Here is a 27,117-nt window from a genome sequence, read left to right as displayed (position 1 = left end):
ACATAACAAAGTAAAGTTGCATGTTTGTATGTGTAGAGTTGACTTCAACACCACAGGCCTCCAGTTTCTACTCAACCCTGGTTTCCTGCAGCATCTCTGGGTCAAACAGACGTCTATGTGAACAGAACCTGTGACGGACATAGGAGGTTACAGCTCTGAGGTCTGGATCATTACACATCTCTTCAAACCAAATGCTTTATTTTTTAAATGCATATCAGCTCAGTGAGTGTCCAGGAGCGCTTCTAACGCTGTGCACACTGCAGTATTAACAGTTAGATAACGCCTTGATATTCCAAAAACATTTAATGTACTTTAAGTCGAGATATATATGCTGTTTTGTATCTTTTATTTTTGTCATAGATTCTGCGATGCCAAGACTTTTTTTTGTTTTTTGTTTGTTTTGTAAATTTTAACAGCATCCATTCTGTAACAAAGTGTTACCGCTTGACTGTGCTCCTTTTGTTTCATTTAGTTTTATTTTATCAAAGAGCCGATGTCCTGTATTGACTGCAGGCTTACGTATATATTTGACAAAAGAATATTGTATGTTTAATAATAAAAAAAAAACAACACAAAAAAGACAAAAAAAATTGAAGAAAAAAAGAAGAGGAGAACATTGGGGGAAAAAAGTGTAATTTATATTTTAAAACTGCATGCACAAGGCTGGGAAAGTCATATTTAGAATAACAAATGGCAGTGCCTTTTTTGTACTCGAGACATTCACCCCAAATGTAAATGGTTTTATAAAGACTTTAAAAACTGTAATGTTACAGGATGAAACAAGCGACATCTGTGTTGGGTCACGTTCACACTGCAACTGCAACCTAATTCAGATTGTTTCCCTTCTCTGCTGTATGATTCGTGGATTTTTTTTTATGTAGATACAGTACAGGGGGAAGAAAAGAATACATTGATTAATCAGTTTTTCCAAACCTAATCATGAATCTGATCCATATGTGACCATATTATTGATGCTGGTTTTATGTTGCATATCCACAGAACTGATCACTGTGTCTTATGTTTGATGTTCATAGACGACAAACAAAGATAATTTCATTATTTTAGTTTTTTTGGGGGGGGGGGGACTCTTTAAATGTGGCTGCAGCACCCACATCATCCCCACAATGATAAATAAGTGTTCGTCTTGGTTAAGTTCTGCCACCACTTAGTATTATTTTCATTATTGATTAATTGGCCGTTTCTTTCAATTAATCTTTCTCGATATTTGATTAATCATTTGGCCTATAAATTGTCAGAAATGAGTGTGTCTTCAAATAGCTTGTCTGACCAACAGTCCCAAACTCGAAGATATTCAGTGTATAAAAAAGGGAAGCAGACTACAATAGATATATATTGGCACATTAGAAACTGTTGTTTATAAAATTCAGTCACAGCATAAAGTCAATAAAACTGCATTTTCACAGCAGAAGATTGTTTTCTGTTTTGCTCTGTACATTTAAAGCGATGAGCTAATGTCATAAATAATTTTGATTAGTGACAAAAGGACAGTGGTATCAGTTCAGTACTCTGTATCAGTGGATAAGTTCAGGATCAGTATCGGTTGAGACAATCTCCCAAAATCCAACAAGTAAATTATCGTTTCATTTATCTGAGCAGCACCTGGTCTGAAAACCCTTCACCAGTGCAACAACATAAATCAACTCTAAAGTAAAATTACATCAGTGATATCCGGAGTATTGCTCATCTTTTACAACCTCACAGTCAAGTCATTAAAATAAACTTTTTGAGCGTCAGCAGTCAAAATAAATCAGCTTCACGTCTCTAAAAAGCAAATGTGAACATTCAAACTCGAACTTGAATCTGATTTGCACGTTGAGTGCAGTGTGAACGTGGCCCGCGGCGGTGAACTCGGTCTGTTGTGTCTGTGCTCTGTTGGTACTTTTTTAATGCTGATATGAAGATATCAATTATTCTGGTCTGTACAAAAAAAAAAAAGAAATGTGTGAATGGCTGCGTGACAGTGAGGATGTTTGCGTTTGTGTGAAGACATTCAAGTGTTCAATGTGTCTTGCTGTAATTTTGTCGCGACGTACCAGAATGCTGTGACTTAGCATGCCCCTGTTATACATAAAAATACAAGTTGTAACTCCTCCAGCGTGTCTGTGTGATTCAGCCTGAGGAGACTTATAACTTTAACTAATTTTACTTGTCTCAAGGAGTACTCGTAGTAGTACATTTTCACAAGTATTGTACTTATGATCAAGTTTGAGGTACTTGTATTTGAGTAACACTTGACTGTACTCCTTCATTTCATAAATTCACACATAAAATCACATTTAAGAAATTGTAAAAACTAATGTAACAGGATGAAACAAGCGACAGCTGGGTCACGTTCACACTGCAGCCAAGTGTCCTAATTCAGATTCTTTCTTGTATGATTGTTTTGTTGCTGCCCAACAGTTTTTAAAAGAACAGATCAAATTATTAGTCATTGCTAAAACATTTTATGGTTCCAGCTTCACAAATGTGAAGACTTCATGTAGCTTTAAATGTGTTGATAATGTTGAGGTTTGGCCTGTCGGTTGGACAAAACGAGCATCATGAAGGTGTCACTTTGGGTTATCGTGACGCCACTTCTCACTATTTTCTGAAGAATTGATTAATGGAGAAGATCATCAGATAACCGCCACAGCGGGCATTTTAATGCTCTAAATACTAAATACTTGTAATACATTAAGGACATTTTTCTGATTATACTAAACATTCTTAAGTAACAATCCAGAGGAGAAAGATGTGCTAACCATCGAGTTGCATTATTGGAAGGTATGAACTTTGGTGTTGCTTTCGGCTGTGAAAGCAACACCAAAATTCATACCTGTAACTTTGTATAGAACATTTCAACGACAAGGCAATTCAAAAGTGCTTTACATAAAACATACAATAGAAAATAGAGTTAAATAGAAAATAAAAAGATGATACAGGATACTAAAAGTTACAGAGCAGTTTCAGCAGACCTGCAGTTTTCTGGGAGTTTGTTCCTTTTTACGTGGTGCATAAAACACTTCTACATGTTTGGACTCCATCTTTGTGTAAAATGTAGTTTTTTAGTTAATTTATTTTTTTCATAGGTTTACAAAGTGTGGTGATATACAACCACAGCCTTTGAATTGTTTTTGACCCTTTAGGTACTTTTTCACTAAACAAAATCTGAAGTAAGGAAGTGTTGAGGATGGGCAGTTTTCTGCCATAGTCTCATTTTTGAAATTTCCACTGGAGGGCGCCAAAGTGACAGACAGTGACTTTTTATGATAAAAAATAAATAATAAAACTATTTTGTTTACAGGTTTAAACTGACCAGGTAACAAGAAATGTTTTACCTAAGTGTTAAAGTTAGACTGATGGCATTGTCGGCCAAGAAGCAGGGAAACACTGTAGAAACAAACACATTTAAAGTTTTAGTTCAAACTGCTTCTTTAGTTTGGAGAGTAGAATATAGAAACCAGACCCTCGCCGCTGTGAGTGCATGAATGTGATGTTACAAAACTCAGGCGAGAGCTGCTGAGTCATTCCTCTGTCAGACATCCAGATCATGATCAGCTCCACATCCCCTCTGTTCGCTCTGGGCTCACAGCCAGATCAACCCTCTAATTGGCCCCGGGGCTAAAATGAGCTGTGGGCCCCCTTTTTGTTCTGGAACCAGTTTTATCTATTTCCTCTTTAGTTTTGTGATTTTTCTACATTTTCTAGAAAGCACTGAGCATCGACCCCCGGGTACAAAAGTAACATGGTTCCCTTCTCAGTTCTCAGGACATGTTTACTAATTTCAACATAAAGACAACAGGAAGCTCCTCACATGCTTTTAAGTTGGTGCATTAGAAGCTTTGATAAAACGTTCTTGTAAGGAAGAACCTACCTCGCGTGTAGACAAAAGAATATATTGTGAGCAGCCCAGTAGAAAAAAACAACGCTCCCGTCAGCCTCCTGTTGTGAAAACAATTACTGAAATGTCTACAAACTACTGGCAAAATGGCTTCAAAGCCCAGCGGTGCAATGTAACTAAGTATATTTACCCACGGTATTTACTTCTATATAAGTACATTATTGACATACTTGTAGTTTACTTTTCCATTTCATGGTACTTTATACTGCTCTTCTTTTGGAAGCAAATTTTTTGTGCGCTACATGTATTTGATAACTTTTGTTACTAGCAAATTTGCAGATTTACATTTATTCATTTAGCTGACACTTTTATCCAAAGCACTTCAGATTGCTAAATAAATCGGAGGTCGCATGCCTCTGGAACAACTAGGGGTTAAGTGTCTTGCTCAGGGACACATTGGTGGATGTGTCACAAAGGGGAATCGGGACCTCTCACACCAAAGGCATGCATCTTATCCACTGTCCCATCACCACCACACCAAAGTAACTACAATTAGCTCCACATTTACAAGCTGCAACTTAAAGTGAAGCAGTGATTATTCTGAAATGGGTCATTCTGCAAAATGAGTACTTTTGATTCTAATACTTTCTCATTACCTTTTACTTAATTAACAGTTTGAATGCAGGATTTTTGTACTTGTAACAGAGTAATTTTACACTATGGAAGTAGTACTTTTACTTGAATAGAAGATTTGAATATTTCTTCCAACACTGGCTAAGCCACTATTGCTAACATGTTCAGTTCAGTCTATTCAGAGTCTTAAAAATTAGCTTTGTTTGTTTGTATCTAGTTAAACGTGTTAATTGAAATTTGTATTTCAACAAAAATAGCTAACTTATGCTATTGATATAGTGTAAATATGAGGCTAGCAGTGTGGGGAAAACATCTTCGAGTCAAACTAACAGGACATTTTGCCGTTCTGCTGCAATTGCATGAATGCAGACCACTGACAGTTAAGTGAAGAAACACAGAGTCATCTGCGTCACATTGAGATTTATTTTCTTTGATTAAAAAGTTTTTTTAATTAACACATACATAAAGTGACAATGATGGTGAAGAACAGGCCGTCCTTCTCAACAAGGCCACAAAAACAACATCAGAGCCGTTTGTTAGCGTTCATCTTCCTCCCAACAAACAAACACACACACACACACACTTCTGTCACGACATTACACAACCTCCCAAAGTCTGTCTGGCAACGTTAAAACGCTTTAAGATGCAAAAATATGCTACACGAGTAAACACAAAGTCACTGAACAACACACACACATTAGTCTCCACACGGTTCATCTGCTGGGATGAAAAGTGTAAAGAACACACACTGACACACACACATTTAATTAGCCTCTCAAGTTAATTAAAATATTGAGTTTGTTTTCAGACAGCGGTGAGCCTGCAGCACCGAGGTCTTTTTTTTTTGTTTTTGTTTTGGCACATACAGGCAGATCCTTCCACAGGACCATAATATTAACAAGATTTTAATGTAAAAATGAGAATAATAGTGTCATTTTCAGAAGCAGTGGATTTACTGCAGTCTGCCCATGTTTGGTTTTGCACCAAACATTTCATGATGTTTCATATTTAAATGGCTCTTTTTGTTTGTTTTTAATACAAACTTCATGATTTCAGTTCTGGTTTTAAATCAACTGATAATCTCAGCAACCAAACAGTCCTGAATAACAAGGACTGTGGTTTCTGAGATGTGACAGAGTGTTAAAGTGCCGTTCATCACAACAACATAATCAAATGCAAGTGAAAAGATTTAAACAAAGGGATTTTATTTTCTCTATTGAATAATCCTTCTTCATTCTCCTCCTAATCTTTCTAATTCTTCAATTAGTTGTTTAGTCTATAAAATGTCGCCCATGTCGCCCAGAGCCCAAAGTGACGTCTTCAAATAGCTTGTTCTGTCCAACCAACAGTCAAATACCTAAAGATATTTGACATTAAATAAGTATCTGATCTCACCAACACGTTAAAAGTTCTTTAGACCCTCTTCTTAAGAGCTTTTCAGAAAGCTGCTGAGAGTTACTCCGGCTGACACCATGTTTCATGAATGATCTCACTCACTATGTCCTCTGTGATTGGCTGACAGGTGACCGCTCTGTGACTTGTCGAGTATTTTATTGTATCTGGCATCAAACGCCATCTGCACGTTGAATCTTTTTCCAAAATCTGTATCCCATAATCGGCTAATTGTACATATAGCACCATTTTATCGGGTAATCAAACAATTGGCTTTATTTATTAACTTGAGTTGTAAAGCAAAGTTGTGTCTTAGTTTGGAGAAATATCCAAGTTCATCAAGGTTGCAAACTGCATTTTTTCCAAAGTTGCATTACTGGAGAGTTGTGAAAACCATATTTCCCACTGTTACTGAATTATTTGGATGAAGCGCATTAACTCTCGCTCTGTTAAAATGGACTTCTCTTTTATTGTTTTTCTGAAAACACGAATGCGATGAGACACATTAACTGGTTTTCGCACTAAAATGCTTTGTGGACTCACTGATACGGCCATCAAATCTTAGTTTATTTTTGGTTTCTGCACACTATAACAGTTAGGAGTTACTTTTAGCCTCATGATGTTTTGTGAATATGCCTCCAATTATTTGCGAGAATCTTGGATTTACAGTTTTGTTTAAAAGAGCTCTCACTGTTCTGTGTTGATCTAAAACATCACTGAGCTCAAAAACTATTATTTAAGTATTACTGTAAACGTTAAACACATTTTTGTCTTCTTTATTTGTGACATGCTCTTTGTAAAGGACCTTTAAACTAGAAAGCATGTCATCTAGAAATGCAACAGTTGATTTTAATCTTTTTAATAATAGTATAACAAGTGATTATATTTTTCAGGGTGGATTCTTTCCGTTAAACTCACCGTCTCTATTTCAAGGCCAAACACTGATATTTGATTGATGAGCGCCCACAACACACGTGGACAACAGGGGGTAAAGTCTAAAAAGTAAACATGTCGGCGCACGGCCTCAAACAAAACTCGGACTGAAAACACAGTACACACTCTGTCACTGCCTTTGGTGAGAGGGAAACACACACACACACACACTACACACATGCACACGCACGCACACACGCACGCACACACATACACACAGGTGGAGGTAACTTCAGGCAACAGGAGAATGAAGAGGAGGTGCTTCTTCCTCCTCAGCTCCTGATCAGCGTCAGAAACTCGTCTCGGGTTTTTGGATCTTCCCTGAAAACTCCCAACATGGTGCTGGTGACGGTTTTACTGTTCATCTTCTGAACGCCTCGCATCACCATGCACATGTGACTGCGGAGAGGAAGAGGAGGGAGATTAAAGATGAAGGGAACAGAAATGAACTAATGTAAAAAGAGATAAAAAGAAGACGGACAAAGAAAAGTGTTAGAAATCAGAAACGGAACAGAGATAAAGACAATTAAAGAATAAAAAAAGAGGGTAAGAAATGGAGGCAAGGTCAAAGAATAGAAAGTTTAAAAAAGCAAGAAATGGTAAAGAAAAGGAAACGAGGAACAGAAAAGAGGAAGTAAATGAAAGCAAATGAAGTGGTGTATATGAAATAATTGTAAAAAGACATTAGATTAAAAAGGAAAGAACAGAAAGAGGATGGAAATAAAAGCAATTAGAGATAATAAAAAAAAGTATAAAAAAGATGAAGGTGAGGGAAGGGAAGAGGTGTAACAGAAAAAAGGAAGACAATAAATAAATAAGACAATAAAAAGGACAGCGTAACAGAAAGGAGGTGAAGGAAAAGAGATGATGTGACAGAAAAGAAGGAAGTCAAAGGAAATGAATTGAAGACTGTTAAAGAAATTAGATTCAAGTTAAAAAAGAAAGAGGAGGTGAAAGAAAAGAGATGTGACAGAAATGAGTGATGGAAATTAAAGTGATGAAACAGGTAAAAGCATGTAAATCAATAAAAAGGTGAGAGGAGTAGAAAAGAGTGAGGAGGTGAAGGAAAGGGAAGATTTAAAAGAGGAAGTGAAGTGATGCTTATGTGAAAGTGAAGAAAAGAGGACAGGGGAAAAGAGGCGAAGGGGAGGAAACACAATCAGATGAAAGAAATGAAACATTTTTAAGCTCTAGTGTGCACCAGGCGTAAGGGAAAGATGGAGGACAGAAAAGGAGAATAGAGGAGAGAGAAAATTGAGTTTTTTGGTGGTTGTAGCCTACGTTGCCTCGATGACCACGCCGACGCCGGTGGGCTGCAGGGCCTCGGTGATCGCCACAGCAATCTGTTTGGTCAACCTCTCCTGAACTGTGGACATTCAAACAAACATGAACCAGGTTAGACTGAACAAACAACATTTAGGCTGACAGAGTGAAACAGAAACACTGAACTTTGAACAGATTAAACAGAGAATCTGTGCGACTTTTCTTTGGTACCTTGTAGTCGACGGCTGTAGATCTCAACAATCCTGAGGGAGCATAAAAAGAGAGAAAAACACCTCAGTAATTCATCCTTAGTGCAAAAACAGTGAAACACTGACATACTGAGACGGATGGGAGATAAAAATGACAACTAACTGACCAGAGACAAAAAACATCCTGGTTTCTCCACCAGGATTTCTCTCTCAAAAACTTCACTGAAGATCAACTTCAAAGTCTAGCAATGTTCTCAGTGTTTATTTTCAAAACAATGAATGTCTCTACTAGCAAGCACTTTGCATGTATCACAGACTGATATATGTTCTTCCTCTGAACCATAAAGCTCTATTGTTGTTCAGAAACTGTTCAGTGTGCTGCACTGGGTGACATGTTCCTTCATCATGAACATAAATTTTGACTCAGTCCCACATACGCTGTCGTGCTGCCCCAAATTCTCACTAGAGCACCACATGTGGATTCAATCCGCCGCTGAAATTAGTCCCAAACAAACGCACTAGTTCATCCTGTTTGAGTTTGCTTACAGATTTTTACAACCGCTAACATCATTTTGTCCAATCTGTAGTCGCATTTTCAAAACTGCACAAAATATGCAGTCATTTAATCAGATATGGGGACTCGAGTTTGAGACTCGGACTGGAGTCCGACTTAAGTCGCACACACAGTGACTTGAGACTCGTCCTTAAAAGACTTCAGACTTGACTCAGACTTGAGGTGCGGGACTCGTGAACAATGTTTATTTTTAGGAAACGTCTGATGAGCTTGCTGTTATTCCCCTTCCTGTGTTACCTATAACCTGCCAACGTAACACGTGGCATCAGCTGCGCGCGGCCCCAAGTGTGCGAGGACAACAAACACCGGCGGCTGCTGTGCCATTCATCATAAACTTTGACTTTAAAACTTTGTACTTTGCCCAAACAAAATAGATTAGTAACCTGAGGTTAGTAAACATGTTTATCTCAGCATTGGACATCTAACGTTAGCTTGCTTCTTTCTTTAGCTTACTGTCTTCGTTATGAAAAGATGAATGAGCATTTGTTTACTTGCCAAATTCTGGCAGTCGATTAACATAATCATTTACGTCCCACTGGCTACCATCACGTTAACTATTAACGGTAGCTGCAAACAGGTTACAGGTTTATTTATCATGTAATCTTAAAGTTTTATTTAGTTAGAACATTAATGTTCTAAATGTTCTAATAAAACTATAAGTTACACTGGTTTGAGAATCTGAGTGATGTGTTGGCTTACAGTAGTTAATAAGCTGTCATTGATTGCATTTCACATTACATGGTCGTGCTCTGTAAGTGAAAAACAGGTTACAGTTACAGAATTCCTTCTAGCTATGCAGTGTTATAAGCAGCCTGGATTAAACACAGCATTCATTATAACCACAAGAGACTTGAGACTTGACCTGGACTCTAGCTCAGAGACTTGAGACTTGACTTGGACTCTAGCTCAGAGACTTGAGACTTGACTTGGACTCTAGCTCAGAGACTTGAGACTTGACCTGGACTCTAGCTCAGAGACTTGAGACTTGACTTGGACTCTAGCTCAGAGACTTGAGACTTGACTTGGACTCTTGCTCAGAGACTTGGACTCTAGCTCAGTGACTTGAGACTCGACTTGGACTCTAGCTCAGTAACTTGGACTCTAGCTCAGTGACTTGAGACTCGACTTGGACTCTAGCTCAGTAACTTGGACTCTAGCTCAGAGACTTGAGACTTGACTTGGACTCTAGCTCAGAGACTTGAGACTTGACCTGGACTCTAGCTCAGAGACTTGAGACTTGAGACTCTAGCTCAGAGACTTGAGACTCGACTTGGACTCTAGCTCAGAGACTTGAGACTCGACTTGGACTCTAGCTCAGAGACTTGAGACTTGACCTGGACTCTAGCTCAGAGACTTGAGACTCGACCTGGACTCTAGCTCAGTGACTTGAGACTCGACTTGGACTCTAGCTCAGAGACTTGAGACTCGACTTGGACTCTAGCTCAGAGACTTGGACTCTAGCTCAGTGACTTGAGACTCGACTTGGACTCTAGCTCAGTGACTTGGACTCTAGCTCAGAGACTTGAGACTTGACTTGGACTCTAGCTCAGAGACTTGGACTCTAGCTCAGTGACTTGAGACTCGACTTGGACTCTAGCTCAGAGACTTGAGACTTGACCTGGACTCTAGCTCAGAGACTTGAGACTCGACCTGGACTCTAGCTCAGAGACTTGAGACTCAACCTGGACTCTAGCTCAGTGACTTGAGACTCGACCTGGACTCTAGCTCAGAGACTTGAGACTCGACTTGGACTCTAGCTCAAAGACTTGGACTCTAGCTCAGTGACTTGAGACTCGACCTGGACTCTAGCTCAGTGACTTGAGACTCGACTTGGACTCTAGCTCAGAGACTTGAGACTCGACTTGGACTCTAGCTCAAAGACTTGGACTCTAGCTCAGTGACTTGAGACTCGACTTGGACTCTAGCTCAGTGACTTGGACTCTAGCTCAGAGACTTGAGACTTGACTTGGACTCTAGCTCAGAGACTTGAGACTTGACTTGGACTCTAGCTCAGAGACTTGGACTCTAGCTCAGTGACTTGAGACTCGACTTGGACTCTAGCTCAGTGACTTGAGACTCGACCTGGACTCTAGCTCAAAGACTTGAGACTTGACTTGGACTCTAGCTCAAAGACTTGAGACTCGACTTGGACTCTAGCTCAGAGACTTGAGACTCGACTTGGACTCTAGCTCAGTGACTTGAGACTCGACCTGGACTCTAGCTCAGAGACTTGAGACTCGACTTGGACTCTAGCTCAGTGACTTGAGACTCGACCTGGACTCTAGCTCAGAGACTTGAGACTTGACTTGGACTCTAGCTCAGTGACTTGAGACTTGACTTGGACTTTAGCTCAGAGACTTGGACTCTAGCTCAGTGACTTGTGAGCATCTCTGCATTTAACCCATTTCTGAAGTTTTTCTTTACATACACACTTACTCAATACCAAAACTATGAATGTTTTTTTGTGTGTTATTTACAAATGCTTGAGCACAACATGTCTGAAATGAAAAACCTTTATGTATAAAGCATCTACTTCTGCTACAATATCAGCTCAAAATCTATATTAAAACAGCTGATAAGCAATTATGAATTAACTTATAATTGAAACATTGAGGAGAAATAGCTTATTTATTGTAATTTGGGTAAAATAGATAAACCACAGCTCGTTCCAATCTCAACCAGAGACATAGCCATGTGTTGACGTTCTTTCAATTACATACACAATGCTGCAAAAATGGAACTTTCTGGAGTTTATCCAATGTGGATACAGAACAACACAGAAGAGGAGAGAGAGAAAGAATAATGTCTCAACAAGGGAGAAGAATAGTTGGGCCAGGGAGGAGTAGCTGAAGCAGTTTCTATCCAAGGTGCATAGTGAGAGATGACATTAGATGATAATATGGATTAGACCAGGACAGGCATTTTTGTTTCTATCCATTCTCTATTTTTGTTTCAATGTAATTGTGTATTTATATTTACACTTTTATCCAAATCAACTTACATTTGAGAAAAAAAATCACACACGTATCAATACAGTAAGAGATCTACAAGTGAAAATAAATACTAGAAAGAGATATTAGCACGCCCAGCATCAATAAGGTAAATACTTAGGGAAAGAAGTAAGAGTTAACAAATAGTGCAATCAATACAAGAGAACTGTAAGAAGATAGATAAAGGAGAGCGCAGGAAGTGCAGAGGTTGGGGGTTAGTGATGTGTTATAAGAGGTGTTCTCGGAAGAGATGAGTTTTCGTGAGATTGTTGAAGTTAGAGAGGGACGCCCGTGCTCTGATGGCGTGTGGTAGTTTGTTTCAACATCGTGGTGTCACAGATGAGAACAGCCGGGACTGAGATTGCTTTGTGTGAAGGGATGGCAGAGCCAGACGGCGTTCGTAGGAGTAGCGTAGCGGCCGAGAAGGAAAGTCTGATGAATAGTTGACAACAAAGAGGAACTTCAAGAGTATTTTTTTTCAAAGACGGTCAATCATTTTGTGTTTTCTGCAGCTGATGATAAACGTAACTGAGCTCTACCGTCTTTTTAAATGTCCTCTTATGTCACATCTCATCAACTGAGGTTGTTTATGTGGACATTTCTCATAAAACGAGGTTAACCCAACCCCATTGGAAGGCATCAAAATAAGCATTAAACAACAAAAACAGCCATTTTATAGCTATTGCCTGGTCTGACGAGGGAACAGAAGGAAAACAAACAGATCTGCAGGAACGACCCGGTCTTCACCTTCGACCTCTTGCTCTTCTCTGTAAGAAAAACCACTTTGGACAAATTCCACCTCGTCCACCTCCAAGAAAATGTCACAAGACCAAACGGGCAGCACAAGGACATACTGTACATAGGCAAAGGGAAGGATGTATGCTACAGTTGGAAAGAAGAAAAACAGCTAAAGCTGCGTTAAAGATTACCGGTTTGTTTTGTTTTTTAGAGGAAAGAAGCCGCAGCTCTGATCTCACTGCAGCCTTCAGTGCAAATGTAAATGTTAAGTCATGTGGACAGGTGAAGGTGTGGCAGGAAAGGGAATTTGCAGGTGACCTTTGTTCTCCAATTTGTCCCGTTCTTCCATCTCTTCTGATGAGAACGATGACGTCTGGTCGATCGAACAGTCGTGTGACTTAATAAGCTGCTTGTCTGTAAAATCTTGTGGTAAAAATAATCTCGGCAAAGGTCATCCGAATGATCCGTACGTGGCCATGAACTCTCGTGTCTCTTGACACATACGCTATTTTTCAATATTCAATTTTATTTATATAGCACACTTCAAACAACCAAGGTTAAATACAACAACAAGACACTACTCACACAGTAAAAGTACAGCAATAAAACATTATAATATACAGTATACGATATATAGTGATATTAAAATTGCCAGTAATAATAACAGACTTAACTCGAAGGAAATGCCAAAGAAAAGAGATGTGTTTTCAACGTTCGAGAGTTGGGGCAGATATCTGTTTATCAAATTTAAACGCACTATCCAATACAACACCAAGACTCCTCACAGTTGAGCGGCTGTTTGAAGTTAAAGGGCCGTGAGAATCTACATCAAACAGTTCAGGGTGTCCAAACACTATGATCTCTGTCTTGTCTCCAAATAGGTTGAGGAAATTTAGGTTCATCCACGTTTTGATGTCCTTCATACAGTCACGCAGGGGCTGCAGTGAACCCTTTGCTTTTACATTCAGGGGCAAATAAATTTGAATATCGTCTGCAAAACAGCGGAAAGAGACCTCATACCTCTCAAAGATGGAGGCCAGGGGCAGCATATACAAAGAAAATAAGATGGGGCCTAAGACAGAACCTTGAGGGACACCGCAGGTAAATGGGGCCGTTTCAGAGGAATAATCACCGAGGTGAACAGAGAAGCTCCTATCGGACTGAAACCACCTAAGTGCAGTACCTTTGATTCCCACACAATTTTCCAACTGTGACAGGAGGATTGAGTGGTCAACAGTGTCAAAGGCAGCAGTGAGGTCTAAGAGCACTAGGACAGCAGAAACTCCTGAGTCAACAGTTAAAATCAAGTCATTAAAAACTCTTAAAAGTGCCGTTTCACTGCTGTGACGGGGTTTGAAGCCGGACTGGAACTTTTCATAAACATTATTATTAATTAAAAATGTTTGCAGCTGGGTAAAAACTACTTTCTCCAGGACTTTAGATAAGAAAGACAGTTTAGAGATGGGCCTGAAGTTAGAGAGAACAGAGGGGTCGAGATTTTCATTTTTTAGCAGGGGCGTAAAGGCGGACGGAACATGACCAGAGACAAGACAGGTATTTATCAATGACAAAATACATGGTCCATTTTGAGGGAATTAATGTTACCCTAAACAAAGCCTGGTTATAATTTTAAAGATGGAGTTTGTTAGCCTGATCAAAACGACCAGGAATTCAGAGGATATTGTTCTTGTCCGTGGGGAGGAAAAAGATTTTGTGAAGGCACCCAAACCAACCAGTAGGAGTACAATGAGAATGATGTGATCGCTCCCTGGCTTCCCACATTTACGTCCAAGTATTGTTCTGGAAAGACAACGTTCATGTCTATAGTCCGCTAGATTGAGCAGCTGTAAGTGTTTTATTTTGCATAGAATTCCATTTTTTATAATAAGGCAGGTTTTGGTTATAAATTGGGATAAAGGGAAAGGGATTATGACGATCTTCATAACATGAAATAAAAAAATACTACTAATTCAACTGGGCAAGAAACCGGAGCACTTAGAAGATCAAACTGGTCATAAACAAGCCAACAATTTATCCAGATTATCGAAACCAATGTATCTGGAGGACAGGCTAGGAAATAAAACAATAATGCTAATTATTGGGTTATAATTTTCCCTTAATAAAAATATAACAAATATAAAATAAATGTTCAGTAAATGTTTGATTCAATTATTTTGAATCACGAACAAACCAGCACTTAATTTTTCTACTAAGATATTTATTTTGTTGAGGAAAAGGGACTGATTTCACTTTATTTTACTCATGCATATTTGTTGAAAAAATAATTGATCATAATTGCTTTGAATGTTCTACCTCACTTTAACTCAGGAGCAAAAAAATCAGCCTTTAAACTTGAAAGAAATAATATATTGAATTATATGAATTTTCCATCGTGATAACATTATTGGCCATATCGCCCGGCTCTATGTGGAGTTAAAACTGCAAGCGAGTGTACTGGAAATGTCTCTGGTGTGCAAGAAAATTACAGGACGGCAGTCTCTAATCTGTGATAGATGACTCAGACGGTTTGGGTGGTGATTTTACTGTTTACCTGTGTTTTCTCTTCCAAATGAATTTGGCCGTAATAATATCTGAAATCCTGACTGATGTTTGTTTTTCTTTTTGCTCCATCTGACTTGTCCCAAGATCTCGGGGGGAAAAACCCCCACGTTGTATAAAATTATCTCGCTTTCAGATCGGAACCAAATTCTTTCGGTTTTTAAATTTGCGTCACTTAGTGTGCAGCAGGAGTTGCAACAGGCTACAGTGCACCAGCCCGAGAGCTTAGTTTTTTTTTTATCTTAAAAAGGTGAATGGTTTGGCTGTTTCTCATCAACGTGAGTGTTTATGTACAGCACTGGGTTAGTAAGGGGTGTTAGTGTGATAAGCCTCAAGGTATTGGGGTCATTGGGATCAGAATCTACGCCAGTACACACACAAGTTTTAATAATCAGCTTAAATACACACTAGCTCTCTCTCTCTCACACACACACACACACCTCTACTGTAAGTTGGCCAATTAAAAAACTGCCCAGGGAAAATACACACACAGAGGGAGAGTAAACGTGCTCACCTGGCCAGCTTGCTGAGGCCCAGAACTCTCTTGTTGGGGAGGTAACCGATGTGAACCTGCACACAGAGAAAAAAAGAAGGTTAAATATTTTATACTAGTCAAGTATACACAAGTGCCCCTGTGTACATCATGTTACGGTGCAACGCACAAACAAAAGTGAGCAAAAGTGAGTGATCGATATATTCCAGTAAAGATGTGCAGCGTGCACCTGCCAGGAGTGTACAGAAGGAAGGTGATTGGCCCAGAGTGTCGGAGTGACAGGCCGGTATTATAAAAGTGCAAACTGAAATGAGTGAAGGAAGGTGAAAACTACACAGTGCAGCTACGTTCACGCAGAACTGTAGACCGTCAGTCCCTCCTGGCTGCTTTAAACCTGACAGTATGATCTCCACCTCCCATCACACACGATGCACAGTGTCATACAGCAAACCCTCCAAACGAGCACAATAAATATATACAGTATATATTGTTAGTATTTATTCCTGTAGCCTTACTAATGGAAGTGCAGTTGACCATCTCTTCAAACTGAAGAAACGTGGCTGTTTCAAGCCATTTTTGGATGTTTTTAAAGCAGTTTTTGTGTGTGGTAATAAAACTAAAGGATATTTTCTTGGCATAAACAGTAAAGAGAACAAAAAGATTTCAACAAAATAGTTACAGAATACGTGGTCGGTTATAAATGTGTGGAAATTGACATGGGCTGATGTTATCATTCTGGTCCAGTATTGTGCTGAAGTCTGTTTCCCCCTCGTTATGCATCTCCCTCTTACATTAATCTTAAAGAGGTCATATTCTGCTCATTTTCAGGTTCATCATTATATTTAGGGGTTGTACCAGAACAGGTTGACATGGTTTAATTTTCAAAAAACATCTTTTTGTCATGCTGCACATTGCTGCAGCTCCTCTTTTCACCTTGCGTTGAACGCTCCGTTTTAGCTACAGAGTGAAGCATCTTACTTCTAAAAGATCTTTGTTGGGAGTTGCACATGCGCAGTTCCTAGGTAAGGACTACTAACTACTTTGCTGTGACAACACATTGTCACTCCTGACACGTCACATATTGACGCTTGGTCAAGGCCCTTTGGCGTTGCTTTTTTAATGCTCCTGGCTACCATTTTTATACGTTTAGGGCTCCCCGGTCAAGTTAGCAATGCTTAGCAACAACAAATATGTAACGTCCGGTAAAGTTAACAACAATAAATATGCAACGTCCAATTACAATTTCAAAATAAAACGCTAGTGTTTCAAAACATCGCCATTTTGACACGGCACGTTGTCAAAGTTGAGAAACGCTGCAATTTGGTTAGATTTAGGCAACAAAACTACTTGGTTAAGGTTAAGAAAACATCATGGTTTGGGTTACGTCAGTTAACACGTAAGTTAATGAACGACACTTAAGTAATTTACGTAACTTGCTTAACTTAAATAAAAATATCCAATGTTGACTTTTTGTTTCACATGGGACACAAACAGCGCTCTCCTGGTTCAAAGTCGGGGTTCTGGCCCTCCATCCACCCCAACCACGTTCTTACTCAGTCTTTTCTGTTAAATATCATATAGACCCAGATCGGCGGGGAGCGTGGATGCACAAATAGCCCACGCACGTGGACCCGCGAATTCGCCGTTACAGCGACAGACAGTTAAATTCAGTTCAGCAGGGACAATTAAGCTTATATTACTTCTCCCTTGTGATTTGTGTGTGAGTGAATCAGGTGAGAATCTGCTTATGTTTCTTCAGCTGTAGAGCAAGTTAATTCCCTGTTAACATGCATATGCCTTTGTATATTTCTCAGTTTCTATTTGTAAATTTTGGCGTGTCTTTCGATGTGCTAGCTTGAATCATGAGTGCATGCTATTATGGGTTATGTCAATAATATAGGTTATTTGAACACCAAGTGTAAAGAAGTTTTCCATCAGATGTGTTGGAATTTTTAAGATTTATAATAGAAAACCCTTATTTGGAAGAATTTGATTTGAAGATATTTCTGCTTTGCTAATTTACAGAACCACACCCATTCACTGTTTTAACCTGTCGCTGGAATAAACAAAGCATCCTCTCAGAATCGATTCTCTGGCCGGAATAACTTCATACATAGTTGTCAGACCCAAACCAATTGTTTTCCGAGGTCCCCTTCCTCTCACCTTCCTTTACCGTCAAGAACTGATGCTACAGGGCATCCCCCACTGCGCTGAACTGTGAAGCTATAGGGATCCCCAGTGCGTTACAAACTGACGGGTCTTGACCATGCGTCCATTTGTGACGAGAGAACAAAAGGAAAAGGCTGGCCTACAAACGAGCTGTTTTCAGGCAGAGCAGTGTTTTCTGTGGGAGATGGGAACTCCCTTTGGGGTGGACTTTGGGCTTTTTCACTTTGCAAACCTGTTACATGCACAAAAAAGTTATAGTACTTGATAAAGGAGAGCGAAAAGGGCAAAAAGCATAATTATAACAATAATGAAAACAGCTGGTCTTGTGCCCTTTCAGGGGACCCAAGGACACTTTACACATAAGGAGGGGGACAAAACCTTTATCCTGACCCTAAACACAAGCAGTTATTGTTTGGTGAGTTTAAGTTACCCTGGATATTCAACTGTTGATACAAATTACAGAAGCCAGAGCAGGTGGATGAGCAGCAGACAGAGGAGGAAGAGACGGAGCCGTCAGCTGGAGAATCACTGCTGTAGATGTCTGGAGGCTCCAGTTCTCTTACAAACCAACACACACACACACCAACACACACACTCAAATGTCAGACGCAATTTGTTGACAAGACGAGAGAAAGGGCAGCGGCAACAAGCGTGCAAAGATCTCTTTTTCTGCTTTTTCTTCCAATCCCTCCCTTTTCCTCCCTCTCTGCAGCAGCAGCAGCCTGACATATCGACATCAAACACACCGGCTGTCACGGCTGCTTTTTCACTTATCTGCTCACATTATTCATGTTTACTAGCACAAGCTGTGAGTGACGATGGGGCGAGGTAAAAAAAGAAAAAGAAAGAAATAATAACGAGAGGATCCATCAAGGTTATAGAAACCTACTTTTAATAAACTACAGAGTCTTTTTTTAAAGCTCTTTTAGTTCTCAGTTCTGGTTTTACGGCACGTTTGGTTCAGCCTCAACGCTCTCATCAACCTGTTCAGCAAACGAGCTCTGATAAACAGACTGTACGCTGCTCAGGCCTGAACAGCAGAGAAAGTTAACTAACTAGCTGTTGAAGAAAGTGGAACATTAGCAGCTAAAAGGAGAGTGAATACTTACATTTATTAAGTCGAGAGAACATGACAGAAAATTAATGTTGCTCTGTGGAAAATATATCTGGGCTGTGTGGATGTCACCTTGTTCTTTTGCCATCTTGTGGCCCAAAAATATAAATTATTATTATTAATTATTATTATTTAAAAAGGTTGTGCCCAGTTTTTGTTGAAGCTGTCTTACATTGTGCTGCTGCTGAATTGTATTGTGTTATACTGACCAGTGTTTGTATTATTTTGCCCACCCCATTTCTATCCTCAGGTGTGCTCTAATGCAGGACCGTCGTATTAGACTGCATTATTTTTAGCTGGGTGTACGTATGTACTCATGATTTTTCACGGCCGCATTGTTCCATCAAATGAAAATAATTTGGATGCTTGTGCATCATTTGTGCACTAACTGGCTGTGGGCTTGCATCCAGAAATTTCATAGAATGGCACTTTACTGCGTATGTGTGTGTTTACTGTACTAGATGCAGCACTTAACTGCACTAAATAGCACTTAAACATAATTAAATAGTACTTAATTTCAGAGAATGGCACTTTACTGCATAAACAGCACTTTAAATGAAATAACCCTGTCTACAAAACTGTGGTGCCTTTTATAATATGATGTTGAAAATTGTGTTTCTAACCCTTTCATGCATTAATTATGACAGCCTATGTCAAGATTTATTTCCTATGAATCTTTATTGCTCTTTAGGCATGAAAAATAAAATTTTTAAATATCCACAAAGGTGGACAGGGTGCGTTTAAGGTTAATTTAAAGTTTAACTGTGTTACCTTGTACTTTGACGACCTGCCGGGGGACTACAGATGTAAAATAGCCTTCGGGCTAATTCTGGCATATTTACATTGCTGAAAAGCTAAGATGTCCATTAATATGCACTGTCCCTTTGAAATAAATAAATAAATAGTCAGGTTGAAACAAAGTTATTTTGGATTTGTAAGTTTTGCCTCTAAAGTCCTGGTGAGTCAGAAAATATATCTTAAAATAATTAAATGGACACAAGTGCATCTTCAGTGGTGACCACATCTTGTACAAGTAGCTGTAACAGATAATTACTATCTATTTATCTAACAGTAAACGTGTGTTTAAAGTAAATCTATTAAACTGCTTTTCCAGTCCTATATTGTAGTTCTGTGACTCCTTTATGGCAGCTTTGCATGATTCAAAGTTCAAAAAATATAATTTTCTGTCTTATACTGGGCTCTTCTTGCAGGCCTCCACGTCAGCCTCTGTCTGAAACAAGCTGTAGATGCTCCTGTCTCTTTTACGTCATAAGATCTGGAATTGCATAATAGGCCTCCTTTAAATAAAATAAATAAACACAAAAATGAATGAATGAATTAAAAAAGTGGTTCAATCAAATAATGGTTCAACATGGTTCATCAAATAACTAAAATAAAATATCTATCTATAACAGAAAAATACATAATAATCAAAATTGTTTTATTAATCTGCCTTTCTATCTTTCTATCTATCTATATCTACCCATCTATCGCTCTCTCCATGTAGATATAGATATATAAATATAGATGGGGGACCACTTTGAACAAAGGTGTACGAATGGTCTAAAACTAGGGACACACAGTAAGAGCCCCAATCCGACCTCTATTCACCTTCTATCAAAGGAAACTGCCATCCTCTCCATAACGCTTACATTTAAGATTGACCCGTCAGTGACCTGTTTCCGCAGGAAATACATCACATAGAAGGACCTCGAGTGTTTTTGCGATGTATTTTCTCTTCCAGCTGTTGATATGACAGCAGCTCTGCTGATCGCAAAGTAAACGACAGCCTGCAATTAACTGCTCTCGTGCGTCAGACACTGAAACAGTTTATCAAACAGCCGGCGGCTACCTGCACAGGAGGAGGAGGCGGCCTCTAGCTGTGTGGTGACTCACTGAGCGACACACCGGATGGACAGACGGACAGATGAGAGAGGCTGGATAAGAGGCAACGCCGCTGCTGATGACGAGGGGAGGGACATAAACAGCCACCTGATGGCCACCACACACACACACACACACACACACACACACACAAACACACTAACAAACACACGAGGTGTGGTAAGTGGTTGTGTGATTCACTGCTGTCATCAGAGCCCTTTTAAACCTCTGGAAAAGGATCAGCTGCCAGCCCCTATTGTCTTAAACGACATGCACCTGCAGGCGAAGATGGAGGGATAAGGAGAGCACAGAAGGAAAAATCCGAAAGAGGGAAGAAGCCAATCGGGTTTTAGTGGAGAGTAATGATGTCAAAGGAGCAGGAAGGAGGCTAAAAACAAAACAAATTTAGGATAAACAGATCTCAGCTAATCTAATCCAACTAATTTCTCTTGTTCTCTGTCTCTGTTCTTCAGACCAGCCGCATCCAGATAAACGTCACAGAGTTGGTTTAAGGAACACGTCTGTTACCATGTTTTTACATCCCCGAACATACTTCAGCCTGTATGGACATTTCTGTCACAATAGACAATTATTTGCTACTCTTCAACCTTTTTCATCTGTTTTTGTTTTGCCTTTTAACGTATGTCAGTGACTGTGTTTGGGTCGGGGTTTTTCTGGGTTTTTTTTTTTTATATATTTGTTCTAATTCTTTCTTCTTTTTTGTGTTTAAAGTTTAAAACAAATCTACAGCAATGTCAAGCAGTGGTTTCCAGTTTCAAGAAATATGTTTATTGGTTTTCTGGTGGAGCGTTAGATGAGAAGATCGACACCACGCTCATGTCTTTATGGTAAATGTAAAACTACAGCCAGCTGTCGGTTAGCTTAGCTTAGCTTAGCATAAAGGCTGCAAATGAGGAAACAGCTAGCCTGCCCTGTACCCCAGTAACAAAATCTACCTGCCACCACCTCTAAACTTAAAAAAACAAACTCCAAATCGTAGTTTTTTGTAAATCTTCTAAACGTTGGTTTATTCTGTACAATAAATGAAGTTGTCATTTTATAGGTGATTATAAGCAGGTTTTTTTGTATCAGAGTGAAAATGTGTCAGTATAATAGGTTTCTAATAAACAATAAATAGGAACTTTTATTAAAAAAAACACTTGTTCTGTGAAAAGCTTTGCTCTGCAGCTCTATTCTGAGGCTGTGCTGTAAATAGTTTTATAATAAATATACCAACGTCTGATCAACCCATATCAAATTCAGGCAACTTCCGGTCACGTCAGGTTAAGCTCCGCCCATTGTGAGTACAGATACAGATCATTTAGTTGGAAAAATGTAATTTGCGGAAAAAACAGCCGCCTCTTAATGAGTTTTTTTCAACGGCGCTGGTTAAATGTACACAGTGCAGTGGATATGAGTCACTCTGATTGACAGGTCGCCATCGAGGCGACTTGTCAACTCAAGGTAGTCCCTCCCTAAAGCATACACTACTTTATCGTCTATTTTCTTTTTTTCTTGGGCGGCTGTGGCTCAGGTAGAGCGGGTTGGCCGTTAATCGGAAGGTCGGCGGTTCGATCCCTGGCTCCCCCTGGTTGCGTGTCGAAGTGTCCTTGGGCAAGATACTGAACCCCGAATTTGCCCCTGGCGGCTGTTCCGCCAGTGTATGAATGTGTGTGAATGTTAGTTTCCGTTTGAGCACTTAGGCTCAGTGTATGAATGTGTGTGACTGGTGAATGCAGATGTAGTGTAAAAGCGCTTTGAGTGGTCGAAAAGACTAGAAATATACAAGTACGGAGCATTTAAATGGGACCACCGTAATTTAATACATGAACATCATGTTGTATTGATGAAGACTTGTAACTAACGATTGAGACCATAAACTCATTTGGAAAGTGTTTACGGAGGAACATCAACCCCCGAGTAAAACCACAACCTTTCACCTTTTTATGATTTAAATAATAAATAAGATCTACGAATTTAAATGAAAAACCACCAAATTCTTACACGACAGGAGGAAGGTCTGCGTCGCTCTCCACAGATTCGCAGACTTACTTCTTTAACAACGACCTCGTCTTGTTGGCCTTTGACGGGCACCACGCTACACATGTCATCATCCTGTCATCATGTTCCAGCAAAGTGAACTCATCTCATTTATGAAGGAATGAATGTGTTCTCAGTGCTTGAATTTCTCTCAAAAATCCCGTCGAACCCTGGTATGTGTGCGCTTCGCTCACCCTGCCGAAGATGGGCACCAGGTGATGTTCACACATGGAGAACATGTCGATGTCTTTTACGATCACCATCTCGTCGTGGTCTTCGTCAAAGATGGCGTCATTCAGCACGTCTGCGAAGAAAGAAAACGGAGGGGAGATGAAACTAAAGTCAAGAGTCAAGAATTTTACTATATCAGATATAATTTGCATAGTTTTTAGTGCAAATTTCTATTTTTTATATTTATGATTCTTGACTTTTCCAGAACTTTTTTTCTTTCCTCACTATATTTATTGTGGCTTTTAATTTAATTATGATCTCATCTTAATCCAGATTAATTAGGAAGTTGTTTATTTACTAAAAAGCTATTTTACTATTTCTTCATCTGCTGTAGATCCTTATTTTATGTCCTTTGTCACTGTTTAGCTCTGTTTACACATTTTTTTTGATGTGTACACAACGATGACAGACAGATGGAAACCACCAGGGACATCAAGTTCACCTCGACCGTTCAGCTGCTGCTGTCTTTACCGTCGACTTTGGCGTTTCTCTCTGGCAAACATCGCGGTCTAATAATAGCTCTGCTTCCATACGCTCCTTCCTGTTGTCGCTTTATTGCATTTTTCAGTTGCCGGGGTTCAATAAACTGCTTTATCTGTATGTGACAACGCAGGCGTCTCTCCCTCTCACCGCCGCACTTTTTAATTTCCTGACTGGCTATCTGTTAGAGGGAGAGCGGACGAGGTCAACGACACAGAACAGACTGACTTGTTGCTTCAGTCTTAATGTGTGTGTAAACAAGCGAGCAGGTAGTCTGTGTTTGAAGCAGGTTGAGAAGATCAAACACATTGAGATGCTCTTAAAGTCTCTTTTTTAACCATTTTTGTTAGTCTGATTATGACACAGTTGGAAGCAACGATGCTAAGGCATGATGAAGATGGTTGTCTTGATTTTGTCTCGTGGTGTCTCTTGATCTTATTTCAGACTTTTGTCTGCAGATGAGGCTCTCTGTTTGTGGATCATTAGCTTCTCCTGTGCAGGAGAAACCATAAGTCCAGTAACTTTTTCTTTGACTGTCTGATTAGATTTTTTGACCGCTCAGGTTAAACCTCAGACGTTGTTTAAGGCTGAGATTTATCAGTATTCATTTTAGGTCCATTTACTGCAATAAATCTTCCTACTGATTGTTCTGATAGTTGCTGTTCCTGACTGCCAGTTGTGTTATCCTGGAAAACACGTTAGCTATCATCCTAAACATCCTAGTTGCAGCACATTTTAATATTTAATATGCTATAAATTAAGATATAAACCTGTACTTAATGCACATTTGGCCAGGTTCTTTAAATTAAATTAAATGTCAGCAACAACACTAAGAGTCTACAACCATGCCACCAGCTCTGCTAGCAGCTAAATGCTAACATCAGCATGCTAACATGCTGGTATAGATTTTTACTAGTCACCATCATAGTTTCATCAAAAGCATTTTTGCCCATTCTCAACCATCAGCATCAACCTGAATAGTGTAAAATATGGTAATTTAACTAACTACAAATACATTTTAAGAATTAAGATGAATGAAATAAAAATAATGCACACTGCTAGCGTAAATTATCTTTATAGGAGATATAGTTTCTAGCTTATGTAGCAATATGATTTTGCGTTTTTGAGCTTAAGACAGCAATCTATTAAGGTGATTGTAAAAGATATGTATATTATAATCAAATAGTTTTAATTTGGCACAACGGTCCTTCATTTGATTGACAGCAGAAGCTATGTAGAGCATTCAAACTTTCAGGAAACATTTTTTTAAAAAGGTGAAAAGCACAATATTCAAACTTCCATAAACAAACCTTTTTAAACTCAGATTAATATGAGTTGATATTAAATACATCATGTAAGGCATTTTTTAAATTAATTTATTAAATTAAATTTTATAATTTATTAAATGTAAAAGTAGATTTAGAAAATTCTAGCCATTGGAAATATAATACACTACAATGTATCCTATCTCCATGAATAAATACCATAGCATGTCTGGACTAATTGAATAATAAACAATAGTTTCCATAGACAATAATGTAAGATAGTGACAGTTTTACTATCATTCTTTTCATCCATCCATCCATCCATCCAATTGTTGAAGGAGATGGTGGAGAAGGGGGCTAAAAAACTTAAGGCGGTATTGGTGTCTTATAGTGGGCACCACAGGCAGACATGTTCTAATTCTGCACATAGTGGTTTCAAGAAATTGCATCTATCTTGTTTGTTTGAGTTTAACCAGCTCCTAGACACACTTTAAACCTTGTTGATCCACAAACAAGAAAAACTGATTCTGATACGTCAGCCTGCAGGTGGACATTGTAAATAAAGTGGTAATTCTGTTTTGAAAGTTTTGTAATCAAGAACAAAGTTGAAGGGACTTTACCGCTGATAATGTTGGTACAAACATTTTTTTTGCCTTTTGGCTTTTCAGCTAATTCCAGGTATGTTGAACACCTGATCTTGTGGTCTCGTGTTCCCCGATCTCAGTAAGAGCTGAAAATGACTAGTTGATTCATCAACAAATATTTTGACAATTATTAAAGTTAAATGCCAAACATTTTCTAGTTCCAGCTTCTCAATTCTGAAGATTTGCTGCTTTTCTTCATCGTATGGGATAGTGAACTGAAGATCTTTGGGGTTTGGACTGATTTTTTGATATGAAACACAACAGTGACATGTCACCTTTTTGGTTGATATGTGGAACAGCAACGGAAGAACATAACTATTCTTTTGGAGTTGTGTTTCTGGCCACCTGCTGAATATATAGGTCCAATATTCTCTCTCTTTTAGCTCCGTTTTTGGTCTCCACCAACTCCTGAGGGAAATTATCTGGCTCTCTAGTGGCTAAATGCACCACTATGTTCACCAGATACTATCTAATTGCGTCTGTTTGCTGCTGAGCAGGTAGTGTACAGTGGCTATTTCGAGATCTTATTCTGAAAACAGTTGCCTGCTGCAGCCGAAAAAAACAATATGAGAGTGGACAGCTAAAAAAATGAGCTGAAACTCACGTTAACGCTCCTTTAAGCCAAAGAAAGCTGCAGATTCAGGTGATAATTCTCTGTAGGTTCATCACTACAAGAGACCCCTTTTTCACATTATCCAATTGTTTTGACATTGCTATTATAAAAATATCAATTATAAGCCGTTGACAATAATCGTTAGATGCAGCCTTAATCTGAACAAAAATAAGACCCAAGTAATAAACCGGACTTTAAGGACAATTAATCGCACACTCCGTCCACTTCCTCATTACAGATCCTACACCATCAGTTACAGTGAAAGCTCCACGTGCGCACGCACACACACACACAAACTAACACACACACATACCCTGAAGCAAAATAACGTTAAGTCAACCATAACCAAAATAAAGGGCAGCTGGTGAGGACCGCCAGTTCAGAAGCCCTGGGTGACAGAAAGACGAGGCGGCTATCAGGTAATGACAGTGTTACTCATCATCAGCTCCCCATTCAATAGTGTTGCCTCCTGTGTGTGTGTGTTATTCAGTCACACACACACACAAGAGTGAAGAGAGGCCACATGTTGAAACACTCTGAATGGAGCAGGAAATGGTAGAGCGAATGACTAAATAAACAAGGTTATTCATTTATTGTTCAGACAGCGAGATGTGTGTGTGTCACTGCTACATCGCCTACATTTCCTATACTTTGTCGTATGTAGTAACGAGTCACCCCTGTACATCCCTGCCTTTAAATACACATAGACACACACTCGATTTGTGTTTGAGCAACATTTATAACAAGACGTTTATGTCCCAGTTTCACATCCAATAATAGTCAGTCTTTGTGATGCTCTCAGATCTGCTGAGTCTCAGGAAATTGTGTTTCTGTTCATTTAAAAAGACATTTATTGACTGAATCTGAAGACTCTGTTGCTCTGAGCTGCCTTTTGGTTTGAGGCTACAAAAGGCTTTCTGTGTGTGCGTGTGTGTGTGTTTGCTGCTTTATTTTAACTCTTATTTTTATATTTTTCTTTATATTTATCATTTCTATCAGTAAAGAAAATATACAGTATATATACACACACACAGTATATATATATATATATA

At 39.1% G+C, this 27,117-nt stretch overlaps 2 protein-coding genes across 2 annotated transcripts in view; one reads left to right on the top strand and one right to left on the bottom strand.

Moving 5' to 3' along the window:
* gch1 (GTP cyclohydrolase 1) overlaps positions 1-27,117 on the top strand; it is a 49,320-nt gene that overhangs the window by 2,244 nt on the left and 19,959 nt on the right. The window lies entirely within an intron of this gene.
* On the bottom strand, positions 4,878-23,230 carry LOC119890323 (GTP cyclohydrolase 1-like). Its single transcript, XM_038701529.1, has 5 exons — positions 23,027-23,230; positions 15,647-15,702; positions 8,294-8,325; positions 8,081-8,165; positions 4,878-7,198 (listed from the first exon to the last, which is right to left on the bottom strand). The coding sequence occupies exons 1-5, from the start codon at positions 23,213-23,215 to the stop codon at positions 7,072-7,074; spliced, it is 489 nt and encodes a 162-aa protein (XP_038557457.1). The 5' UTR covers positions 23,216-23,230; the 3' UTR covers positions 4,878-7,071.

The sequence above is a fragment of the Micropterus salmoides genome, unplaced genomic scaffold, assembly GCF_014851395.1.
Source record: "Micropterus salmoides isolate LMB-PRFRI ecotype aquatic unplaced genomic scaffold, ASM1485139v1 Ms_hic_scaffold_6, whole genome shotgun sequence".
Taxonomy (NCBI): domain Eukaryota; kingdom Metazoa; phylum Chordata; class Actinopteri; order Centrarchiformes; family Centrarchidae; genus Micropterus; species Micropterus salmoides.
Note: the sequence above shows the minus strand (reverse complement) of the source record. Positions and strands in the feature narration are given on the sequence as shown.